The 22,068-nt window shown below is 35.7% G+C and overlaps 1 protein-coding gene across 1 annotated transcript; it reads left to right on the top strand.

The window, feature by feature from the left end:
- Nucleotides 1-990: 990 nt before the first annotated feature.
- Nucleotides 991-19,835, top strand: LOC149800256 (V-type proton ATPase 16 kDa proteolipid subunit c-like). The gene is made up of 3 exons (XM_089959838.1): nt 991-1,183; nt 14,267-14,450; nt 17,097-19,835. The coding sequence occupies exons 1-3, from the start codon at nt 1,111-1,113 to the stop codon at nt 17,308-17,310; spliced, it is 471 nt and encodes a 156-aa protein (XP_089815964.1). The 5' UTR covers nt 991-1,110; the 3' UTR covers nt 17,311-19,835.
- The last annotated feature ends 2,233 nt before the right edge of the window (nt 19,836-22,068 follow it).

Genomic DNA, 22,068 nt, shown 5'->3' with positions numbered 1-22,068 from the left:
GTGGAATAAAAAAAAAAAAGCCCAACTGAGAAATATCTCTATAAATAAAAAGTATACATTAACTTGAAACGCAAAACAGATTCCCACCCCACCTCATCTCACCTGCTCCGCCCCCCCCCCCCAAAAAAAAATAAATAAATAAATAAATAATCTGGCCTTCATATAAGTTTGCATGAATCTGTGAGACCCTCGTAATATTCTTATTCTAACTCTTCTCTTTCTTCAGGCTTCAGGCTGAATATTAATTGCAATAACATTAAACAGCATACTTTTAACAAGACGTTCAAATAAAGTTTCAAAAGCTAGTGTCTCATGCAGTACTTGAAACTTAAAAATAATAGAGTAAATAAAGCATCGCAATGAAAATAAGGAAAATGATATTTAGCCTAATATATTCTTTCTTAATAATTTAATGAAGCAAATCGAAATTATATAATAGCAACTCATAGGACGAAACAGACAGCCCCGATTTGTATATTAATTATATCAAGGATGAAATAGATAATATTCAAGAAATAATACTGCTCTCTCTCTCTCTCTCTCACACACACACACACACACACACACACCCTTTCTTTGGCAGAGTTTTGTAGCAGCATCTACAATTTCAATACTTTAATTTATCAAGTTACTTGTATATATTATTTTAGCAAGATTTTGTTGTAATTGTTTTAAAAGCTAAAGCCCGTCCATTCGAAAGTTGAAGTTACGCTTGAGTCAAGTTACTCTGCCATGTGAGACGACAGGTGAATACCAGTTGTGGCTACCGGTAGAAACCGGATGCTCCGGAACCGGTGAATGTACCGGAAGTTAAGAGACCAGAGGATGATTATCATATGATTTCCGTTACAGTTTCAGAATAAATTTGATTGGGCACCAGAAAGTTCTACCCAATCAGGTAAGAGAAGACACTAGTCGCGTGCAAAACTTCATGCGATTGCTTCTACTTTTATCGATAAATCAACGGAAGCGGAAAATACCCCAAATGATCACATGATCACACGTCACCTGCCATTTTGTGTGAGGACCCTGAATAAATTGGACTGATCGATAGTCTCTTGCACATCTTCACTTGTTATCATCGTTAAAGTAGAAGAAAACTGAAAGAAAATGGCAGACGACAGGCCTCCATACACACCATTCTTCGGATCAATGGGCGCTGCAGCAGCTATGTCCTTTAGTGGTAAGTATTACACAATTTTAGATGAGCTAACTTCCTTATGTGTTTTCTATAGTAAGGTTTGAAGTATAGGGGCGTTTTTTATATACTAAAAGTATTCAGCTAAAATTAATTCAAACAGTATATTTATTTTATATTTGTTTCTTTTTTTTTTCTTTGCTTTAAAGTTTGAAACTTAAGGGGAACTTCAAAGAGATTGTAGATTCAGACGCAGTTAAATAGACATGGACGAAAGTGAAACAAAAGTTACCCCAGGATTGCTTCTTTACATGTCTATGATAATTGTCCCCCAAAAGAGCATACTGTGTATAAACATTTTATTGACTGAAAAGCGCTTTCCTTTCAGCAGTTTTAGGTGGATTATGAAAAAAGTTAAAATCGGCAATCCTTCTGTGACAAAGAAGGGTTAGGGCTAAACCAACAAGTAGATCACCGCTTTTATTATTATTATTATTATTATTATTATTATTATTTTCCTGACATTACTGGTAGCAGACACCAACCTGGCCGGGCCGTATTTCATGTTGAAGCTTTCACCCTCCAATCAGTCCGACGCTTGCTAGTAATTAATAAATTTATTTCAACTGACCTTTTTTATGTGGATAGTAAGTATTATCCCCCCTCTTTCTACCCATAGCATTAAATCCTTCAAAACACTAAAAAAAAAATTGTATTAAACTCTGTCAAAACAGAACATTCTTGTATCCGTTATTTAGTAACCTTTTTTGTGATTGCTGACACATGCATTGAAAGCAGTATCAGCCCAAGGCAAGAGTAATATCACTATAGGAACTGACTAATACTTTACAACATATTTGTTGTTAATATTTATTTTCAAACACAAAAAAGATGGAGATCTACTTGTTGGTCCAGGTTATGGCAACCTTGGAAAAAAAACACTCACATTAGAAAGGATTTGCTTGATATGATTTGAATTCTTATGGTGACCTTCATAATACCTTGAAAGCCCCCCCCCCCAAAGCCTTTGAAATTCCATAATGTTCTTTGAAGTTCATTGATTAATAAATATATTTGTTCATAATGATTAAAGAGGCCTACAAAGAGGCCTTCCCAGATATTACTGTTGTTTGGGCCAATGTCTAACTTTACAAATAAATGGTGTAGTGTAGCATGTTCCAAAGCCATCTGATGGGAACTAGAGACAAAGTGTTCAAGAACATCTCTTGCACTTGGCAGTCCTTATTGACACTGATCCACAAACTTATTGCTTTAGTTAGACTCCACTTTGATTTCTTTTTCCTGATAGAATTGAAATCTGACAAGTAAGTGGGTATGTTTTCAATTTTATTGACATCTTTTAGTTGATTGAAATGCTGATGTTATTTAAAAGACAGTAAATTATAAAATGAAATGAAGCTATCTAATTGCTTTTGTCAACATTAATGTTTTTATTAATTTCATTAAAGAAACATCCTTCCTTGAACTGACCTTTCTTACATCAGAACTAGTATAGTCTGTAGACTGTCACATTTGCCTAGTAAATTGAGGTCTCATTCTGTTTATATTACAAATTTATTTGAAATTCTAAATAAAAGATAATGATTTTCTTTTCTTTATTCACAATTTGAACTGCCAACTTGCACCTTGAGCAAACCATTGGGACATTCTTCCACCTAAATGTAACATGTACATGTATGATGACTATTATGAGGGATATAGGTGTGACTGTAATTCATCGCCTTACTGTAATTGCCATAAATCTATTATTTTGGGACACAAAATATTATTTTTTTCATGTCCCAAGACTTGTATACATGTACAAAAAATAGCTTTTTTGTGTCCCAACAAGTGTATACACAAAAAAAATGTGAAAGCGGAATTGGCAGGACACGTGTTACACAGTAGTGACCAGTTCTTTCAATAACATCAATAAACTTATAAATTACTAAGCTTGTTTTTGTTATTATTTTGCATGTGCATATTTTGTGATTTCTCCAACATGAAGTTAATGATAACTATAAAGACTTCATAATTCACCGACTGGTTAGAGTTTACCCAGACAACCAAGCTGTAATGTACAGTACTTAAACAATGCAAATCCTGCTCATCTTCACTTCAATCAGTTTATTCCTGAAAATAATAGATGCAGATTTTGTTTTATTCATTGTTCTTACCCAATCAAGTTTTTCAGCAAGACATTGCTGTTAAATTTCCTTTTAAGTTGCATGCACACGAGTTACCGTCTTTAAGTGATATAAGCGATCAAACAAAGTGATATGGTCTGTATTAGAATTTACATGCATTTAATTGTACAAGACACATAACCATCATTTATTCACCTGTTCATGAAAGAATGATCATAATATGGTATAAAATTCAGAAGATAAACAAAAATCATCAAAAACACATTGGCAAGCTGGTTGTTTTAGTGTCTCCTTCATTTATAATTGGTGAATTCATTTTTGGTTTTCTGACAGCATTCAGGGCCAATTTCCATTTAAACCTGAAACCAGTGTGGTAAAGGGGGAATTTTGTATGGTGACTGCCATATACTTTTATATTTAGCTGCCTTTTTCTCCTCATTATTCGCATGACTACAAAGCTGTTTACTTATTTAAGGTCACTATCATCAAAACATCTTTTAATTTTTTAAGTAATACACTGGTTGTTGAATCATTGTATTTTGACGATATTTATGTTTAATGCAGTAGTGCCTGTGGATGGAATCCAAGGGATATACATAATTCAGCGCAAGTTAAAATCTTCAGTGTACATACTATGATGTCATTATGTAAATGTGATTACAAAATGCAAGCGTTGAACCAAATACTATTCATACTGGGACCACATTTTAACGAGTTAGGTATTTATACTTTCAAGGCATTAATACAAATTCCTAATACAGTAATGCATAAACAAAATAATTAACTTTAGTCAAAAGGTTACGATTATAAATGCATATAGCTACCTGAAAATGCTCAATTGTCAGATCAGATTATACATGCCTGTTATGAAATCGGGGGAAAGTTTTAAAAAAGTGTATAGACTTTTTAGATAAATTATAGTAAATTTCCATGTAATAATTCATGATGACAATACCTTGACAGGCAGTCATATTTTGTGTCATGATCAGTATATATGAAACAAATTGCTTAAAGTCCATGTCCAAACATTTATAGATGGTACAACAGAAAAAAAAAATACTTTTGAAACTAATTAAGGAGTACCTAAATTTAGTTATTACTGTATCCACTGTACAGCAGTGAAATACTGGTTCCCTTGCTAATCTTTGTAATCCTCATTTCAACAAGGGTTCTCCATTTATGTGATACATGTACTACAAGTAATGTCATTCCATGTGTGAAGTTCACTTTTGGCAAATAAAGCCCTGACAACTATGCAGAGGTTTTGACTGTATATTAGGATGGTGGTATGGTGTGCAAGATAGATTGTATTCTAAATAGCCATGTGACCAGACCTTGGTAATCAATCAGATTTTGTGTGACTTGAGTCCAACTGGATACTCAAGAAATAATTCCTTTAATCATAAACAAAATAAAGGTAAACTAATTATTCTGGTCACAGTAACTGTGGTTTGGAAATATTATCTTTAAATATGTCTGGGAGTTGAGATGCTTTCAACTAGTATTTGAGCATGGTGTCACTAAGCGATTGGATTAAATAAGAAGTTGGAGACTGATGGAAATGTAGCGGGTCAAGGTACAATTGGTAGTGTAAATCTCTTATGTGTCATAGGGCCTTCCATATAATGTGCACTTTTCATAGGTAAGTGAGAAAACCTTGCAGTGTAAAGTTACTGAAATTAGATGCAGAAAAGTCATTGAAAGGTCCTTGAATCTTGTTTTGTTGCAGTACTTGCTAAGGTAGAAGGCAATTTATTAAGTAACATAGCCAGATCAGATGATTTTTGTAAAATGAATACATTAGCATTCCCAACCAGATGCTGTATAAAATCGTTTGGTTTATAGAATTTTGTTTACGATTGTTTTTCTTATATACATTTGCTCCTTTTACATCCATGCACTTTAACACATTAACCCCTGGTGACAAGTTAATGTGGTAGGAGGAAGTAGGCGCTTTCATTTATGTGTTGGAGACTATTACATTGTTTCTTTTATGGTGTATATTTATGTAAACTCGTGATAGAAGGAAATCTCGACACGTACAACCATGCATGCTAAATGAGAGTAGATTCTCCGGTGCCTTGCAGTGTAGACTGTAACACGACAGAAATAGAAACCATCTTGCGTATAGATTTCATTCACGTTAATTATTTGGAAGTGTATGGGATAACAACTAAAGATAAGTGTGGTGGTCAGAGATGGACAACAAACAGTACACTTGTACAAATCTCGAGGCATTCATTATGCGTATTTGGGGAAGGACACCTTCAGCACATGTATACTGTAGAAGTAGGTCAGCTGTAATTTCAGAGTCAGTAGGGTATAGATAAGAAGACATCTGATATGCAAGACCAAACTGGAGGACAGCTGGTTGAAAACTGGTACAGCACAACAGAATAATATGTACTTTAGACTTTCCCATTCTGCCTTGTGTCTTCTGCGAGGTAGATTACTACTTGACATGACATCCCTTGTACTTAGTTTGTTCTTTGAAGAAATTTGACTGTATTGTTTTCTCCAGCTTTTAAAGAGAGGAGATCGGGGGCGGGGGGGGGGACATTTCAAGGGTTAAATTTAGAAGAGATATCACATGAAATATTGATAGCATCGTGGTAAGCATGTAATAGTGAGAGACAAATTAATAGCAGTGAAATGTTAAAGTACATTCCAATTGCGAGGGACCCAGAGTGGTATAAAGCATTCTCCGTTACAGGTCACTGCCATCTCACCTGTCTGCGTGGGTTAAAGTCTCGGATTTAGCCAATGTGGGTATGTGAGAAAGCTTGCTAGTAGCTTCTCGTGGGTCGGTGGTTCTTTCCGTGATTTTTCCGGGTTTTTCCTCCACCATTAATACTTGCTGCCATGTATAGCCTATCGTGTGCTTAAAAATGGCTTTAAACACTACAACAACAACATTTCAATTGCAAACAATTTATTGTTGGAGAAGTTGTTTAAATAATATAATATAAATTAAGGAATAATCCAACAATTTCTACTTACAGATTTAAATTGTGTAAAGTTGGAATTTGCTACTTTTCTTACTTCCATGGGCAGAAAAGAGAAATTCTTGGGACAAAATATCCTCAAGTGAATGTTTATAGATCAGACTCCTTTTAAATTCTTGCTTAGTGTGTATGTAAATAGAATTGCATCTCCTGTATACAATGTAATATTCATTTCCTGACATTTTCAAAGTCACATGTTGGGTGGTTTCCATAATCACAGGCAGATCACACAACTGTCAATGCAAAGGGAAAACCAGCATTAAAGGTCAAAGTTGGGCAGTCAGGTAAAGTCGGGTACATTGGTAAATACCAGCATAAAAGGCCAAAGTTGGGCAGTCAGGTACATTGGTAAATAACAGCATAAAAGGTCAAAGTCGGGCAGTCAGGTAAAGTCAGGTACATTGGTAAATAACAGCATAAAAGGTCAAAGTCGGGCAGTCAGGTAAAGTCAGGTACATTGGTAAATAACAGCATAAAAGGTCAAAGTCGGGCAGTCAGGTAAAGTCGGGTACATTGGTAAATAACAGCTTAAAAGGTCAAACTCGGGCAATCAGGTAAAGTCGGGTACATTGGTAAATAATAGCATATAGGTTCAGGTGTATTCTGGACTGGTTGGTTCATGGTATCAGCTACAAAAACAAGGGTAGGAGATTTTGTTCTGTTGATCCACTCTTGATCGGTGTGTTCATGTCAGATGAATTTATATACAGTGCTGTTGGCATTTCTGTGCATCTAAGGTTTCCGTCTACAATATTGAAGCAAAAGGAATACAGAATTCGACCAATTGACAATAAAATACTGCAATGCTTACCATTGAAAAGAAACAGATGTCGCCAGAATATTCTGTTAAAAAAATATTCATTTTGGACACACGGTATACCAACCACTTGTTTTCATGACTTGCAATGTCGGCCAATTCTGTGCACAACTTTGAAAAGATGTACTGTTTATCCATCGGGCTATAGAATTGAAATACATTACTTTGGACTATTACTGCCAGCAGTTCAGTCAAGTAATTAAGTCAGGTTTATAGCTAGTTTTACAAAATTCATTGTAACTATGCTAATAAATGGCAAGCGATATTAAGCCAACTAAACCGATCTTGTAACAAATTTAGTAAAGTTCAACATTTTATAAAAAAAATATAAGGTATTATGTGGAAAAGAAACAACAGTGAATAGGGTGTAATGTGTTTACAATGTCTTGTTTATGGGGGGAAAGTTACTTAAGAATTTATAAACAGACTATATGTTGGGAAATTTCGTCTGAATCCAATTCTAGCAACCAGCTGATATGTTGGGTAGCAGATGATTTTGTATGTGTGGTACAACTTGCAAAATTGGAAACTTGGATTAAGATACATAATTTTTTTTCAGGTATACATTTCCATCTTTTATATAATGGATTTATTTTGTATGATTCAAACAGATACTTAGTAAATAGGATTTTCTGGGTTACAGGTTCAAGGTCATGGAGTGGGTCTTCATGTTGACATTTAGAAATCACATTTTCATGCACATTTCAAGTTGAAATGTGGGATATTTTTAACACTTTATGAATATCACTTTTCTTAGTTACAGTATGATCGTTCTGTCTTGCTACAAAATGGATTTTTTTTACAAAGAAAATAACACGTGATCCAATGTTTACAGAACTAACATATCGTTGCACAGCATTACCCGATGTGCAGAATTGGTCAACATGGTGGTAATAGTGTGTGTAAGCTATATTTAAATTCGGACAGCAAAGTGAATTGTTCCTACAAATTTATCTGAAATTATGGATAATTAATCTATATTATCTGGTATAATATAAATATGGACAGTGTATTTAAGTTAATCATTTGATATCATTTAAGTATGGACAGTAAACATCTAATTATCTGATGTAATGTCTATAATTATTCTCCTAGTATGAGCAAAAGATGTTTGACACGTATAATTGATTCATTGGTTTAACCATAATGATCTCTAGTTCAGCTAGATTCCTTCCTTTGTTGGCTTTGCTTCGCTAACCAAATGTAAATGGTGCGAAATTCTAAACTATCCAGAACTATAAATATTTTGTGGACATGCACATTTTTAGGCACTATAACTCCTTTGCAACCGTGAAAACCTATACAGAGTTAATTGTACAGTTATTTATGGTGCCTTTGTGTGTCAGACAGGAGATGGTAGTTGTACAGTTATTTATGGTGCCTTTGTGTGTCAATCAGGAGATGGTAGTTTTTTTATAGTTTACTCTGTATGTTTTAAACTCACATCTTGGTATGGATGTGTCTCTGAGATCAGTAAACTGCCATCTCAGCTTTGTATGAATGTGTCTCTGAAATTAGTCAGTAAACTGTGCTCTCAGCTTCGTATGGATGTGTCTGTGAAATCAGTCAATAAAACTGCCATCTCAGCAACTACACAGTAAAACTGCAGAATCAATTTTCTGCCATGATCATTAAATGTACTCTTACTCCCACTACTATTCTTCTGAACTGCCGCAGTCAGCATGGATTAAATTCAGTGCAGCATTATGCTGCCGTTATTTTGGATCTATTGCGAAGGATCGCTGCCTTGGATCTGCATTTGCCTTACATGCCCGATGCTATTCACAATACTGCATCTATTTATATCATATTGCATAAGAGCTAAAATACATATTGTACCACCCCAAGGTATATTCTAGAACTAAAAGATGTGGAAGAGGGGTGGGCGGGAATTATCATTAGATTACAAACCAGATGCTCTGATCTGAGATACCCTGACTGCCTCTAAAGAAACATTTAGTAACATGCCTTTCAAGTGGACTTGCTGTAGTCCTCTTCCACTAAGGTCATTCTAACTGATTTGTATGCCATAAAAAGTACTGTCAGTTAATTTTATTTTTGTTTAGATTTCATGATGTGCTGTAGATCACAAACTAATCAAGCAGTCATCTTTCTGTACTCTCTTACATGCTTACATTAGTGACATCAGAAAACATAGACCCTATTGGCAATCATATGATGTGCTGGCAGTTCTGGGTCATAGTTATTCTACTGATTGTGCATACAAAAATGTGCATAGACCCTGATTTACCAGTGTACGTGGCCCCATATGGCAAAGTGATAAAATGTGCTGGCACTTACAGAGCACCTCTGTCCACACAAATTCGAGTCTTGGCTCATTGAGTGTGTATGTGAGAAAACATGTCATTAGTGTTCTGTGGGTTTGTATGGTTTCTGGGATCATTCTCCACCATACTAGCCACCATATATTTCCTTCATTGCCTGCATACTCAGAACTCGTTTTTCCATAGCTTTTTCAGGCCTGCATAGTCAGCACCTGTTTTCCATAGCCTTCTTCAGGCCTGCATTGTCAGCACCTGTGTTTTCCATAGCCTTCTTCAGGGCCTGCATAGTCAGCACCTGTTTTCCATAGCCTTCTTCAGGTCTGCATAGTCAACATGTGTTTTCCATAGCCTTCTTGAGTCTGCATACATGGCATCTGTCTTTCACATAACCTTCAGCGCTTGCATAAAAACTGCATCTGTCATCAGAACTAAAGGCAGCTAGATGACTCCTGTATGTTCTGTTGTTTGGATATTTAGATGTAGTTTGTAAATACATTGGTCCCACTTGAATATGGTTGAGGATTCCATCAATTTAGGTTTTAGTTCTTTTATTTTCTTCACTGCTGCCTAAATTATTGTACCCAAACTTTGTCTTAGTGAGAAGCAATTACGTAAGTCCCATGAAATATGTCACCTCAGTATAACATTTTCCCTTTTATAGGACAGGTAGTGACAATATTTTGAATGAACCCTGCCATAAGGCCACCTCACTTATAACGTTGAACTCCATTAATGTACTGTTACAACACTGCCTTAGTATTATCTCCATTGATATTAAACTGTCGTTTATGATATGGGTTACTTCTGTGATTCGAAAATGCACTTTGCTATAGAGTGAACAATAGTGCTAGACCTGAAGTTTCTGCTGAATCAGCATCCTGTGTATCTTCATTGATTATTGACCACACACTTGTTCTGGTTGTTATAGAAACACAGGCTCTATATTCAGCTTTGTAAGGAATGGGGAGTGACCAACTCCAATTGATTTTTTTTTTATTTTTTGCCTCCCCAGAATCATTTACCAATTTTATCAATACTGTGCTGCCAGCACTCGAAGCTCGTAGTTGCACATTCTACACTAGTGGAAGATAAGAATGAAAAGTGGCACACAGTTCTTGGAGAGAAAAGGAATAGACAGGTCCATAACTATTTCTCATAATCATAACTTTCAAGAGGTAAAAAAAAAAAGATGAAATAGTGATCAACCTAAAACTGTACCCCCCACCCCATTTTGTGTGGCTTGCTAGATGAGTTTTTTTGTGCTGCTATATATTTTTTTTTACAAAAAAAGTATCTGTATGGTTATCATTAGACTGGAAATTCTTTTTTGGGGGCAGTCTGAATTCGTAATTAGGCCCCCCCCCCTGCATTTTCTGTTGTGGATAAATTTTTGGGTTAGGGTTTATACTTTGTTTTAAATGGAAGTAACGACTGGTCAGTCATGCACATAATGCACCTGTCTGAATTGTCTTGATCCGTTGGTCAGTAGTAAATATGGCCAATCAGCTTAGTTTTATGGCATAAATCGCCACTGGTTTAGGTTTTACCACTAGTAATATTATAGCATGGACCATCTTGAAAAAGAGAGAAAAAAGGGGTTATTTGGGTTGAAAACTGTATGTTGAAATCACAAGCAGATGTAATTTTTTAGCGGGCCAGGTATTTAATTTTTTCAGAAGACCCCCCCCCCCCCATCAGCAATGCAGAATATAATGAAGGCGTGCATTGCTAAACAGCTGTAACAAAAAGCCACATAATCTTATGTCAGATAGTTTCAGACACAGTAGATGAAGCTATGGAAACGATGCCTGTATTTACGATACTTTTTCTTTTTCCTCTTGAAGTGCTAGTTTTAAATCACTTGTAGTGTCAGGCATTGGAAGTTCCAACTTTGTAAAGAAAACTAAGATGCATCACACAAGGTTGCTGTTTCATCCATAAGAAAATCTCAGTACCTGGTCTATTAAAATAACTATAAGTACATACAAATGGCTATAGGTACATACAAATAGCTATAGGTACATACAAATAGCTATAGGTACATACATACAAATAACTATAGGTACATACAAATAGCTATAGGTACATACAAATAGCTTTCTTTATTATGAATATATAATTTGTTAATGCAAGAAATATCAAACTCCTGTTTTGGTTTAATTTTTGGATTGAAATGATTGATTGCAGATATACATTACTGAACAGTTGATTTAAGCTAGCTCCACCACACAGCTACTATCACCAAATACCAAATGCCTTCTCAGAACCTGTGACCTGGTTCATACTGTAATCATATATGTAATCTTGCCTAATGATGCTAGTCATGTGAGGCTACTGTCTGTGCTTGATACCAAGTGACAACATATCAGTCACAGCTGTTACATATGATATCTGCCAGCTCTCTAAAACTTTACTTACTATGAAGTCATTCAATGTTTTATTCCAGCGGTTCTTCAGTTCAAAGAGTTCTATTACTTGCAAACCTGTATGATCCATATATTTACCATTTATTGAAACTTTTTAAATTTATACTCTTCTTTTGCTCTTTAAAATTTAAATCTCTTACCAAAACTATGCCATAGGTGAATTAATTACACACACACACACCCAGATAAGGAAATCCTGGCCCCTAATACCAGATGTGGAAATCCTTGCCCCTAATCCAAGATGAGGAAATCTGGCCCCTAATACCATATAGATTATACCCATTATGAAAGCAGTCCTTGGGATATGGGTGTACCTCAGGTCAACATTACAGTTTTCAACGTAGGAAAATGACTTATTTCAGGAATTGGATATTCTTAGCATGTTGCTTGTCTTCACATTCAATATACATCTTAAAGTATGCATACTGTTGGTCACATTCAATATACATTCAAAAGTATGCATACTGTTGATAACATTCAATATACATCCTAAAGTATGCATGCTGTTGATCACATTCAGTATACACCCTAAACTATGCATACTGTTGATAACATTCAGTATACATTCCTAAAGTATGCATACTGTTGATCACATTCAATATACATCCTGCATACTGTTGATGACATTCAGTATACATCCTAAAGTATGCATACTGTTGATCACATTCAATATACATCCTAAACTATGCATACTGTTGATCACATTCAATATACATCCTAAACTATGCATACTGTTGATCTCATTCAATATACATCCTAAACTATGCATACTGTTGATAACATTCAGTATACATTCCTAAAGTATGCATACTGTTGATCACATTCAATATACATTCTGCATACTGTTCATGACATTCAGTATACATCCTAAAGTATGCACACTGTTGATCACATTCAGTATACATCCTAACTTTGCATACTGTTGGTTACATTCGGTATCCATCCTAAAGTATGCATACTGTTGGTTACATTCAGTATCGATCCTAAAGTATGCACACTGTTGATCACATTCAGTGTACATCCTAAACTATGCATACTGTTGATAACATTCAGTATACATTCCTAAAGTATGCATACTGTTGATCACATTCAATATACATCCTAAACTATGCATACTGTTGGTCACATTCAATATACATTCTAAAGTATGCATACTGTTGATAACATTCAGTATACATTCCTAAGTATGCATACTGATGATCACATTCAGTATCCATCCTAAAGTATGCATACTGTTGATTACATTCAGTATACATTCCTGAAGTATGCATGCTGTTGATTGCATTCAGTATACATTCCTGAAGTATGCATGCTGTTGATCACATTCAGTATACATTCCTGAAGTATGCATACTGATGATCACATTCAGTATCCATCCTAAAGTATGCATACTGTTGATTACATTCAGTATGCATCCTAAACTATGCATACTGTTGATCACATTCAGTATGCATACTGTTGATTACATTCAGTATACATTCCTAAAGTATGCATACTGTTGATCACATTCAGTATACATCCTAAAGTATGTATACTGTTGATTACATTCAATATACATCCTAAAGTATGCATACTGTTGATCACATTCAGTATGCATCCTAAAGTATGCATACTTTTGATCACATTCAGTATACATTCCTAAAGTATGCATCAACAACTTCAGATTTGCCTCTTCCAAGTTCAGAAGTTGGTGATGGTCAAAATTCTGTCGTTACAGTTCTCTGATCCTCATTGGGAAGGTCACATTTTGGGACTTGTTTCTAACCATAAATTAACTTTCCTTCCATATAAAGTAATCTTCGCTTCTTTTTTATTCATTAGCTATTCTAAAATTGATACTACATTATGTATGACAAATGTAATTCTGACCTTCCCACTTTTTCTCTAGATCAAGCAGTGTTTATTAATTTTATGTTTGTATGTTGCTGGTTGTGGATTTGTAAAGATGCTGATTGTCTCCATCTTTCTTATTTTATCATTTGCATGCAGGGGTGTAAATGGATCATGTTCACATAGATTAAAGCATCTGAGGTACACAATAAAGTTACCATGATTCGTCAAACTCCAACAAGTGTAAAGCTTAGATCTTCACCAAACTGAGATGAGTCATATCTGAGAGTGACAAAACATGCATGTATTTTTGCTACATGTTTTGTTTTGCAAGTACGTACTTTCAGTTTTGTTAGAATCCAGAGGGTTGGCAGGACTGCATTACATTTAGTTGGGCTCAAGTAGCAAGGACTGTGCTGAATTGCTGTTGAATGTTATGCATGCATACATACATCCCATTTCACAAGTTTGGATTTTCTAGGCAGTGTTTTATCCAAGGTTGTCCAGCAGCAACAACAAAAAAACATGAACTTTCACAAAAGTATTTGATTAGGGTTTTGAGGAGCCTTGGATTTACGTATGTAAGCGATGGTTTCATTGAGTTGTTTCCCTTTTCAGCACTGGGAGCTGCCTATGGAACAGCCAAATCCGGAACTGGTATTGCCGCAATGTCCGTCATGCGACCTGAGCTGATCATGAAATCCGTCATCCCTGTAGTCATGGCTGGTATCATTGCCATCTACGGTTTGGTCGTCGCTGCTCTTATAGCCAACAGCATCAATGCTGACTACACATTGTTTAAGTAAGTATTTGCCATAGGCGGTATTTAGACTGGGTTTCCCAAAACAAATAAAAATGTTCATTTAGATACTTGAATATGTGTCCTTTTGCTTGGTCATGAATTGTGAATTTTTGCTGAACATAATATGGGCTTTAAGAATTAAAAGCCAGCAATAATATCCAGCATTTTCCAGAAACGGATCTTGTTTATCTCCAAAGAAATATTGCAGACATTTCTCAGAAACATCCAGGTATTGTCGGAAGTAAAAGCGAAATATCATTGTGAGATAATATTCTAAGTAGTATTGTGGAAATAGGGCCAACTGTGTAATCGATGGCAAATGAATACATTGTTTTGGGAAGTTCATGCAATTGGGACATTCATTGTGTCTCATCTTTATGAAATGCTGAGACCCCAACATACAGCAGAGAACTTGTCAACCCCAGCATTGTTGCTTGTTGCAGACCAGTAAACTGCGCACTATGCAGTAGGTTCCTGTCTTAGACAAGCTGAATTCTGATTGGATATTGCAGAGCTTCATGTCTATTTGCTTTGTTTGTACTTATTCAAATGCCTTTTTCCCCACTGAAGTAAATCCTGGCACAATCAGATTGTCATGTTTTTCAGGTTCTGTTCATCATTAAATTGGTTAAAGGGTGATGGTAGCAAAGGAATATTAACTTTAGTTGAATTAATAGCTGAATGAATTGAATATGTCTACTCACATATTTGTTGCGTTAATGAAAAATGCACCCCAAATTAAACTAAGATCTACCACTGACCATGGTGAAGCCGGTCAAGAGGTGGTCTCCCCAAATGTACAAACTGGCAACCATGCAGACAAATTTCTGATATTTGAGGTGGCCATGATTGTATTAGCTTAAACTGGTCAACGTCCAGTTGATGGGTAACTATGTAGTGGTGGTGATGGTAGGTAATGTGTAAGAGTTTCTTCCCTTTGTATGACATTTAGCTGTGCAAAATGTGTTTAACATTCAGATAGGGTTGGTTTTGAGATTTAACAGTTTATATTGACACCCACATTTGTCTTTCTGTCATGCCTGCCAGACAAGATGTCACTGGTTCAGAACATTTTGTGACATCCCATTTTTATATATGTTTTTTTGTATTTTAATGTTCATACTTCCTTTTAATTGGCTCCTCCCATTTTACTTTTTTTGTAACCTTTTTTAAATTTTTTTATCTTGAAACTTTCATTTATCAATCCCGTTTTAGGATGGACAAAAATATTATGTTCTGTCCATTAACATTTGCATTTCTGACCAATATTTTTGTAATGGTAGAAGAGATTTTCATGGGGTGGTCAGAGGTGTTTATCTTACCAATTACTGACATATCACCTCTGTCCATGTGTGTTCAAGTCTCGGGATCATTGAGCATTGGTGTGCAAGAAAGTTTGACCGTGGTTCTAACTCCACCAGATAAACTGGCCACCATATATAGCCTATCGTGTGCCAAAAAATGGCATTAAGCCCACAACAACAAGACATTTTCATGAACCTTTGCCAAATATACATCATCACTAGATGGTGTGTTGGCATCAGAGTCAGGGTAGTGGCAGAAGAAAGTATAATTTCTGTAACTATTTGTCTGTAGCATAACTTGAGCCGCTGAAAATAATGAAATGAAACTTGACCCAAATATATGACTAGATGGTGTCACATGCCATAGCCAAGCCTTCATGCCTCTTTGTCAGGTTCACAAGGGTGAGTGTAATTTTGTTTACCTTTATGCTGGTCCAGCTACTTGAGATATTTTCATGCAACTTGTACATCACATCAATGCCCTGGTGAAAGTCACTGGATAATGTAACTCTTACATCCTGTCTGATGTATAACTTATTGAAGTTAATTACATGAAATCTTGACAGCTTGTATGTCACTACCAGATATTGTGCCACATGCCTTAACTGTGCCCACATCCTCTAGTTCACGGTCATGGAAAAGGAAAATGTAAATTGTTGACCTTAATTCATTCAATCTGTAAAAGTGAAAATATTTAAATAAAACTTAAACCCATTGGTTCCCTTTTAGCCACAACCCCAACAAAAGTTTTTCTGAGCCTCATGACTACTTTTCCATATTTTGCCAAGTTTTGTAAGTCCTCCAAAATAAAATCTTGACAACATCCTGCAACCCTGATTTGGGTCGCAGCCTGGGATTTGGGAACCACTGCTTTAGCCTGTTCTTAATCTTGACTTGACAATATCTCTTGCTCAGTCATATGTAAGGGATAATGCAAGCCAGTGGTCCATTTCCTAATCAAGGCAGTCATTTAAAAAAAAAGAAAACCATCAGATAATTGGATGATATTTTACCCAGAACCACACCTTGTCGTACAATAGCATAGCAAAGCCCCAAGGTCAAAACGCATGGTCATTAGTAGGGAAAAAGGTCACAAGACCAACATATCATTCAGGGTTTTCAGTAAGAAATAAAGTTGCAGGAGAATTTAAAATACTGGTGCCTTTGAATAACCTTACTGAGAGTTTGGTTTTGCAAAAACAAGTTGTTTTAAGTAGATGGAGCAAAATGCAGTAAATGTGGCCTTCTGTGATGCACCCATCATTAATAGCTCTAGTTAATATAATTTGTTCCTCAAGTTGTTCAGTGATAAGCAAGTAAGCATTTTTTTTTTTTATTACAGGAGTTTCACACATCTGGGTGCTGGTCTTAGTGTTGGACTCAGTGGATTGGCTGCAGGGTTTGCCATTGGCATTGTTGGAGATGCAGGAGTTCGTGGCACAGCACAGCAACCTCGACTGTTCGTAGGGATGATTCTCATTCTGATTTTTGCAGAAGTATTGGGTCTATACGGACTTATCGTGGCTCTTATTTTGGCAACAAGAAGTGCTTCGTAAAGAAAAAGACGTGGGTTGTAACTAAAGGACATTACATTGTAGTGCAGGAGTAGAATAGTTTAAAATGGGGTGGGGGGTGGGGTCAAGAAATGTTCTGTTCCTACATATATTATTATTCCAGTTGTGACATTTAAGGGAAAACTGCTAAGTGTAGGGAAAACGTTACCAAAAATTCAGTGTCCTTGAAATTTGTACATGTATGTAGATCAGTAGAGTCACATATCAGTGTTTCCAAGAATAATATCCATGTGTATGACATTTTTCAATGGTTTTGGTTTTAAAATGAAGGTAGCCCATGTGTGCCATCAGAAAGTGAACATCAATTTATGTGTACATCTTCAAGATTTCTGGAATTCAAAAGATAGAACAGTAATATGTTATTGTAATATAACTGTAAAATAATATATATATGTCGAGTTAATAGCCTAGAAGTTGATTTCTCTTTTTTTTGTTGTTGTTATTAGTTACTGGTGCTCCATCAAGTATTTATCTCTTGTTAGCATAGTTATGATCCCAGAAGAAATTTCTTGACCTATATAAAACTTGAGTTAACTTTTCTATTGGCCATTGCTAGCGTCTTCGATACATTGGGGCACATATTGATGTAGTCTTTTCCAAATGATGGCAATCTGTTATTTCCCAAATATAACGAGTATTTAGGTTGGATTCAAGAGTTTCTTGCAGATACTGCTCAAATGTATATGAACTTGATTGATTGAAAATATACCTGGCGTCAAGAGTATATTTTTTCTCATATTGATTTTGTTTTGGACATGAATTATGGAATTGTATTTTTATAACAAATTACAAGAAATGGTACTTAAAGATGGGGGAGGGGCTTTATTTATATAATTTACTATATTACTAATATTTATCTGTATTCAGAAAATTGAGAATGAATAAGACCATTCTTTTTTCTGACTGGAGTTTATTGCTTTTTTTACTTCAGAATTTATTGATGCGTTGATTCTAATCTATAGGGGTTAACAGTGTCCAGTTTGGGGTTGCTCTGAAGAGCAGTACTGCATATACTCATTCAGATTGGATCCAGCAACATGGACCCTGATCTGCTAATGCATAATGCAGGTGTTTGTTTTTACATGTTACTCCTAACAAACTGCCTAGAACTAGATATGTCAGCATTTTGTGACAGCAGATCTGGGTCTGTGAAGTTGGACCCAACTTGTAAGCCAGTATAAACAATAGTTATGGGTAATGTTCAAATAAATGAAACCATGTGATCAAAAGCCATGCCAGCCAGAAATTTGTTGATGTCTGGGCTGAGAAAGAACAAATAATTGCAGTTGCCCTTGCATGATCTTCAGTAACTTTTTCATCTGCCACATTTTTTGTATTGTTAGAAAATCGTTTTTCCATATTTTTCTCTTTAGCTATTTAGTTCCCATCTACTAGAATTATTTCTTAATATACTCCAGAGATAATTGACCCCAAGTAGCATGATGGTTTGTGATTACAGAACATAGTACAGTTTCATTGTTGGGAGAATTACACGTCATTCTTAAAACTGCAGCCATTTGCAAGACAAAATCTTTGAACCAATCATTTCTGAATCGTTATCTTATACAAGTATTAAGACCCATGACACAAACCTAACCCCAGTCCTAAAAGAATAAATTTTAATGACTTGAGCAAAAAAGCTACCACTAAAATTTGAGAATTGTGAAATGTTGACCTTTTAGCAGCAATAAAAGTGGAGTACATTATCATCTCATTTGACATGTTACTCTTTCTGTGTATGGCAGCTCCGTACAGGGTTCTTATAAATATAAACAGGCACTCTTTGGGTTCATTTGCAGCCTTGACTCCTAAGAGCATAGTCAACGAGTCGCACACACGTCAGATTGTTGGACATTTTTATGCTTGTGTGGATTCACTAAGCATTGTTACCAACCATGCATCATTAAAAAAAGAAAACCCACAAACTTCTCACGTGCTTATGTATTAACTGTAGTGCTTATGTATTAACTATGCATAATTCACTGGCAGATCGGGTCTGTGTTGTTTGTTCTACCGAGTACTGCATAGGGTGAGATCTGCTATGTAATGGCAGATCTGGATCAAGGTTCAAGGCATGCAAAGTGAAGAAAAAAACAAGTGCAAGACCATGTCAGGATGTAGTCCGATTAAAATCCAAAGAATACCTAATCATTCTAAATAGGTTGGTATTCTGATCTGTACTGGGACAGATTTTAAATCAGCCACAGTGGTTGCTAGTGGAAGATTGGACTTGGTGAAATAAAAACTACCACAATACATTGTAACAATCAAATATTGTAACTGGATGATCATGAGCTTGGGATTTTGTATATATTAATATTTAAGAAAGCTTTTGTGCTGCATGGGAAAACATTCTAGTTTTTTTTTTTTTTACACATTCCATTCTTTTTGTGTCATAGCAAACAGCTTGCCTGTACATGTGTTTGGAAAGTTTGTTTGACAGAGTTCATTGATGACGATTTGGGATTCACTTATCTTGAATAAATGTCTAACAATTATAAAAAATATAGTTGTCTGTAGTGTCTTTTTTTGTTCTCCCACTGCAGTAGAACAGTGCATATTTGCTTGGCTGCTGTCCGTCTGTATGTCTGTCCTGAATCATCACTGCAATTAGAACCATGAGGTTCCCTGGGTGCCATTGATCTAAAGTGCTTTTATTTACTGCCATCTGTCCATATGGGTACGACTATGGTTCAGTCAATGAGGGTATGTGAGAAAGCTGCTAGTAGCTTCCCATTGTTGGATTTTCTTACAGGGTTTTTCTGTGGTTCTTCCTCTGCCACCATATCGCCTATCCTGCACTGAGAAATGGCATTAAACCCACATCAACTTGGAGACTTGAAATTTTTTATGCTTGTCATGACCATGAATAGATTATACATGGATTTTTAGGCCATTGCAGAAGTTTGTTTTTTGAACTTTTGGTATATGGGGGGAGGGATAAAGATGTTAACACAATTAGGCAACCCTTGGTTTATGAGTTAGAATATCTACTATGTCCATGGCAACCACATAATCCCCAAAATTTGGCAGAACTGCAATATCTATAGTATTCAAGACATGCAGACAAATATGAAAATTGAGAGTTGCAGAAACTGTTTTGATATTCATAATGTGCCTGGTTGTGATGTTAATGTAGATAACCGAAAATCCAGTCGAGCTGAGAGGTTTAACAAATAAAGTTCCAGAAATGTATAGCTTAAGGATTATAATTAATTTTCTTGTACAGCAATGATTTTCACATTGCATGAAGCTTGAATGGCATTTAGTATAAACCTATGTATTTCAACACACATTCATTGATTTCTTGTCATTCTTGTTCTACATGTATGCAGTCACCAGTTATGGATCCATACTACCACATGTAGTGAGTTACAAATGTTATTCTCAGCAGTAAATTACATGCAAAATACTACCACTGCTAACAAGAAAATGTACATGTTTTCCAACACACACATCGGTAAATCCTGGCCAATTTTTTTGTGGTCAAAATATAAAGAAGGTTAATAATCCTAGTTGATTCACGTAAGAATTTACTGCAGTGATTTTTAGTCTGCTTAGTGGTTAGAGCATCCGCCTCGGATGCAGAAGGTCACGGGTTCGAACCCCAGCTGAGTCATACCAAAGACTTTTAAAAGGGGTACTAACAGCTGTCTCGCTTGGGTGAGACATCGTGCTACATGCTACATTATGCAGCATAATACACCAGTGCTAGACATCACTATAAACTGCCACACTGCAGACATCATAGCGATATGACTAAAATTGTTAAAGCTGTTAAAATTCCAATTCACACACATTAGTCTGCCGATGAATGCAGGTCATTTTGATTTCTAAGGCATTTAAGATGTGTAAAGCTTGAATAATTTAATGGACAATCCACAATAATTATTTTTACATATTTAAATTGATGGCATACACTGGTGTACATAAATGCAACCCATGCGATGTGCAGAGGTGAAAATTTCTTGGTGAAAATGGACTCTAAAGTGTAATTCTGCTGTAAAGGACCAATCTACATAAAAAAATTGCACGGCTGTTCAGATAGGCTCAGAACATCATTCAGGGAGTGGGTTACTTTTGATTGATTGATTGCAATTTTACAGCGCACAAGCACTGTTTGGCTATTCAGCGCCATCCAAAAGGTTATATGTAGGATCATTTAAAAGTGGTAAAAGGTTTTGTATCAACCATCGAAAGTAAAACGATAAGATGGTAACTGTAATATATAAAGCTTCCCGATCAAGGGGGAATGTAAATGGTGTATGTTAATGAAGACAGATGAAAAGGTATTGAAAGTAAGGGACGGTATATACATTACGTAAAACTGCTCAAAGTGATGGCATAAAAGTTATAGCTTAGAACAAATGTTTACTTCTTTGAGGAATTCTATAATATAAGTGATGTTTATTGTATCAACGTTCCTTCATGTAATGCACATTGTAGTACTGATCGCACGTAGGTTGGAGGTTGAAATATTCCATCATAAAGTGATTTGCAGTGAATGGTTCATTGCAAGAAACGCACTCTGGTGGGTCTTAGCCTTTCAGCATGCGTTAGTGGGTTATATAATTATAACCATTTCTAAATCTTGCAATGACTACCACCTCCCTATGAATGGTTCTGTAGGAAGGAGTCCATTCTCCTAGGGTTGGCTTGATGGCATGAAATTTGTTATTTACTGCATCATTCCATGATGCTTGCCACTTTTGACGTAAAGACCCTTTGATACTAGGTTTA

This window comes from Sinohyriopsis cumingii, chromosome 5, assembly GCF_028554795.1.
Source record: "Sinohyriopsis cumingii isolate HCF-2022 chromosome 5, ASM2855479v2, whole genome shotgun sequence".
Taxonomy (NCBI): domain Eukaryota; kingdom Metazoa; phylum Mollusca; class Bivalvia; order Unionida; family Unionidae; genus Sinohyriopsis; species Sinohyriopsis cumingii.
The sequence above is the reverse complement of the archived record's forward strand: the minus strand, read 5'-3'. Positions and strand labels throughout refer to the sequence as shown.

Bases quoted from the DNA above. Each gene is read 5' to 3' on its own strand.
- LOC149800256 (XM_089959838.1), top strand. From the start codon at position 1,111: ATGGCAGACGACAGGCCTCCATACACACCATTCTTCGGATCAATGGGC. The intron at 1,184-14,266 runs GTAAGTATTACA...TTCCCTTTTCAG, and splicing joins AGCAGCTATGTCCTTTAGTG to CACTGGGAGCTGCCTATGGA. The intron at 14,451-17,096 runs GTAAGTATTTGC...TTTTTATTACAG, and splicing joins GCTGACTACACATTGTTTAA to GAGTTTCACACATCTGGGTG.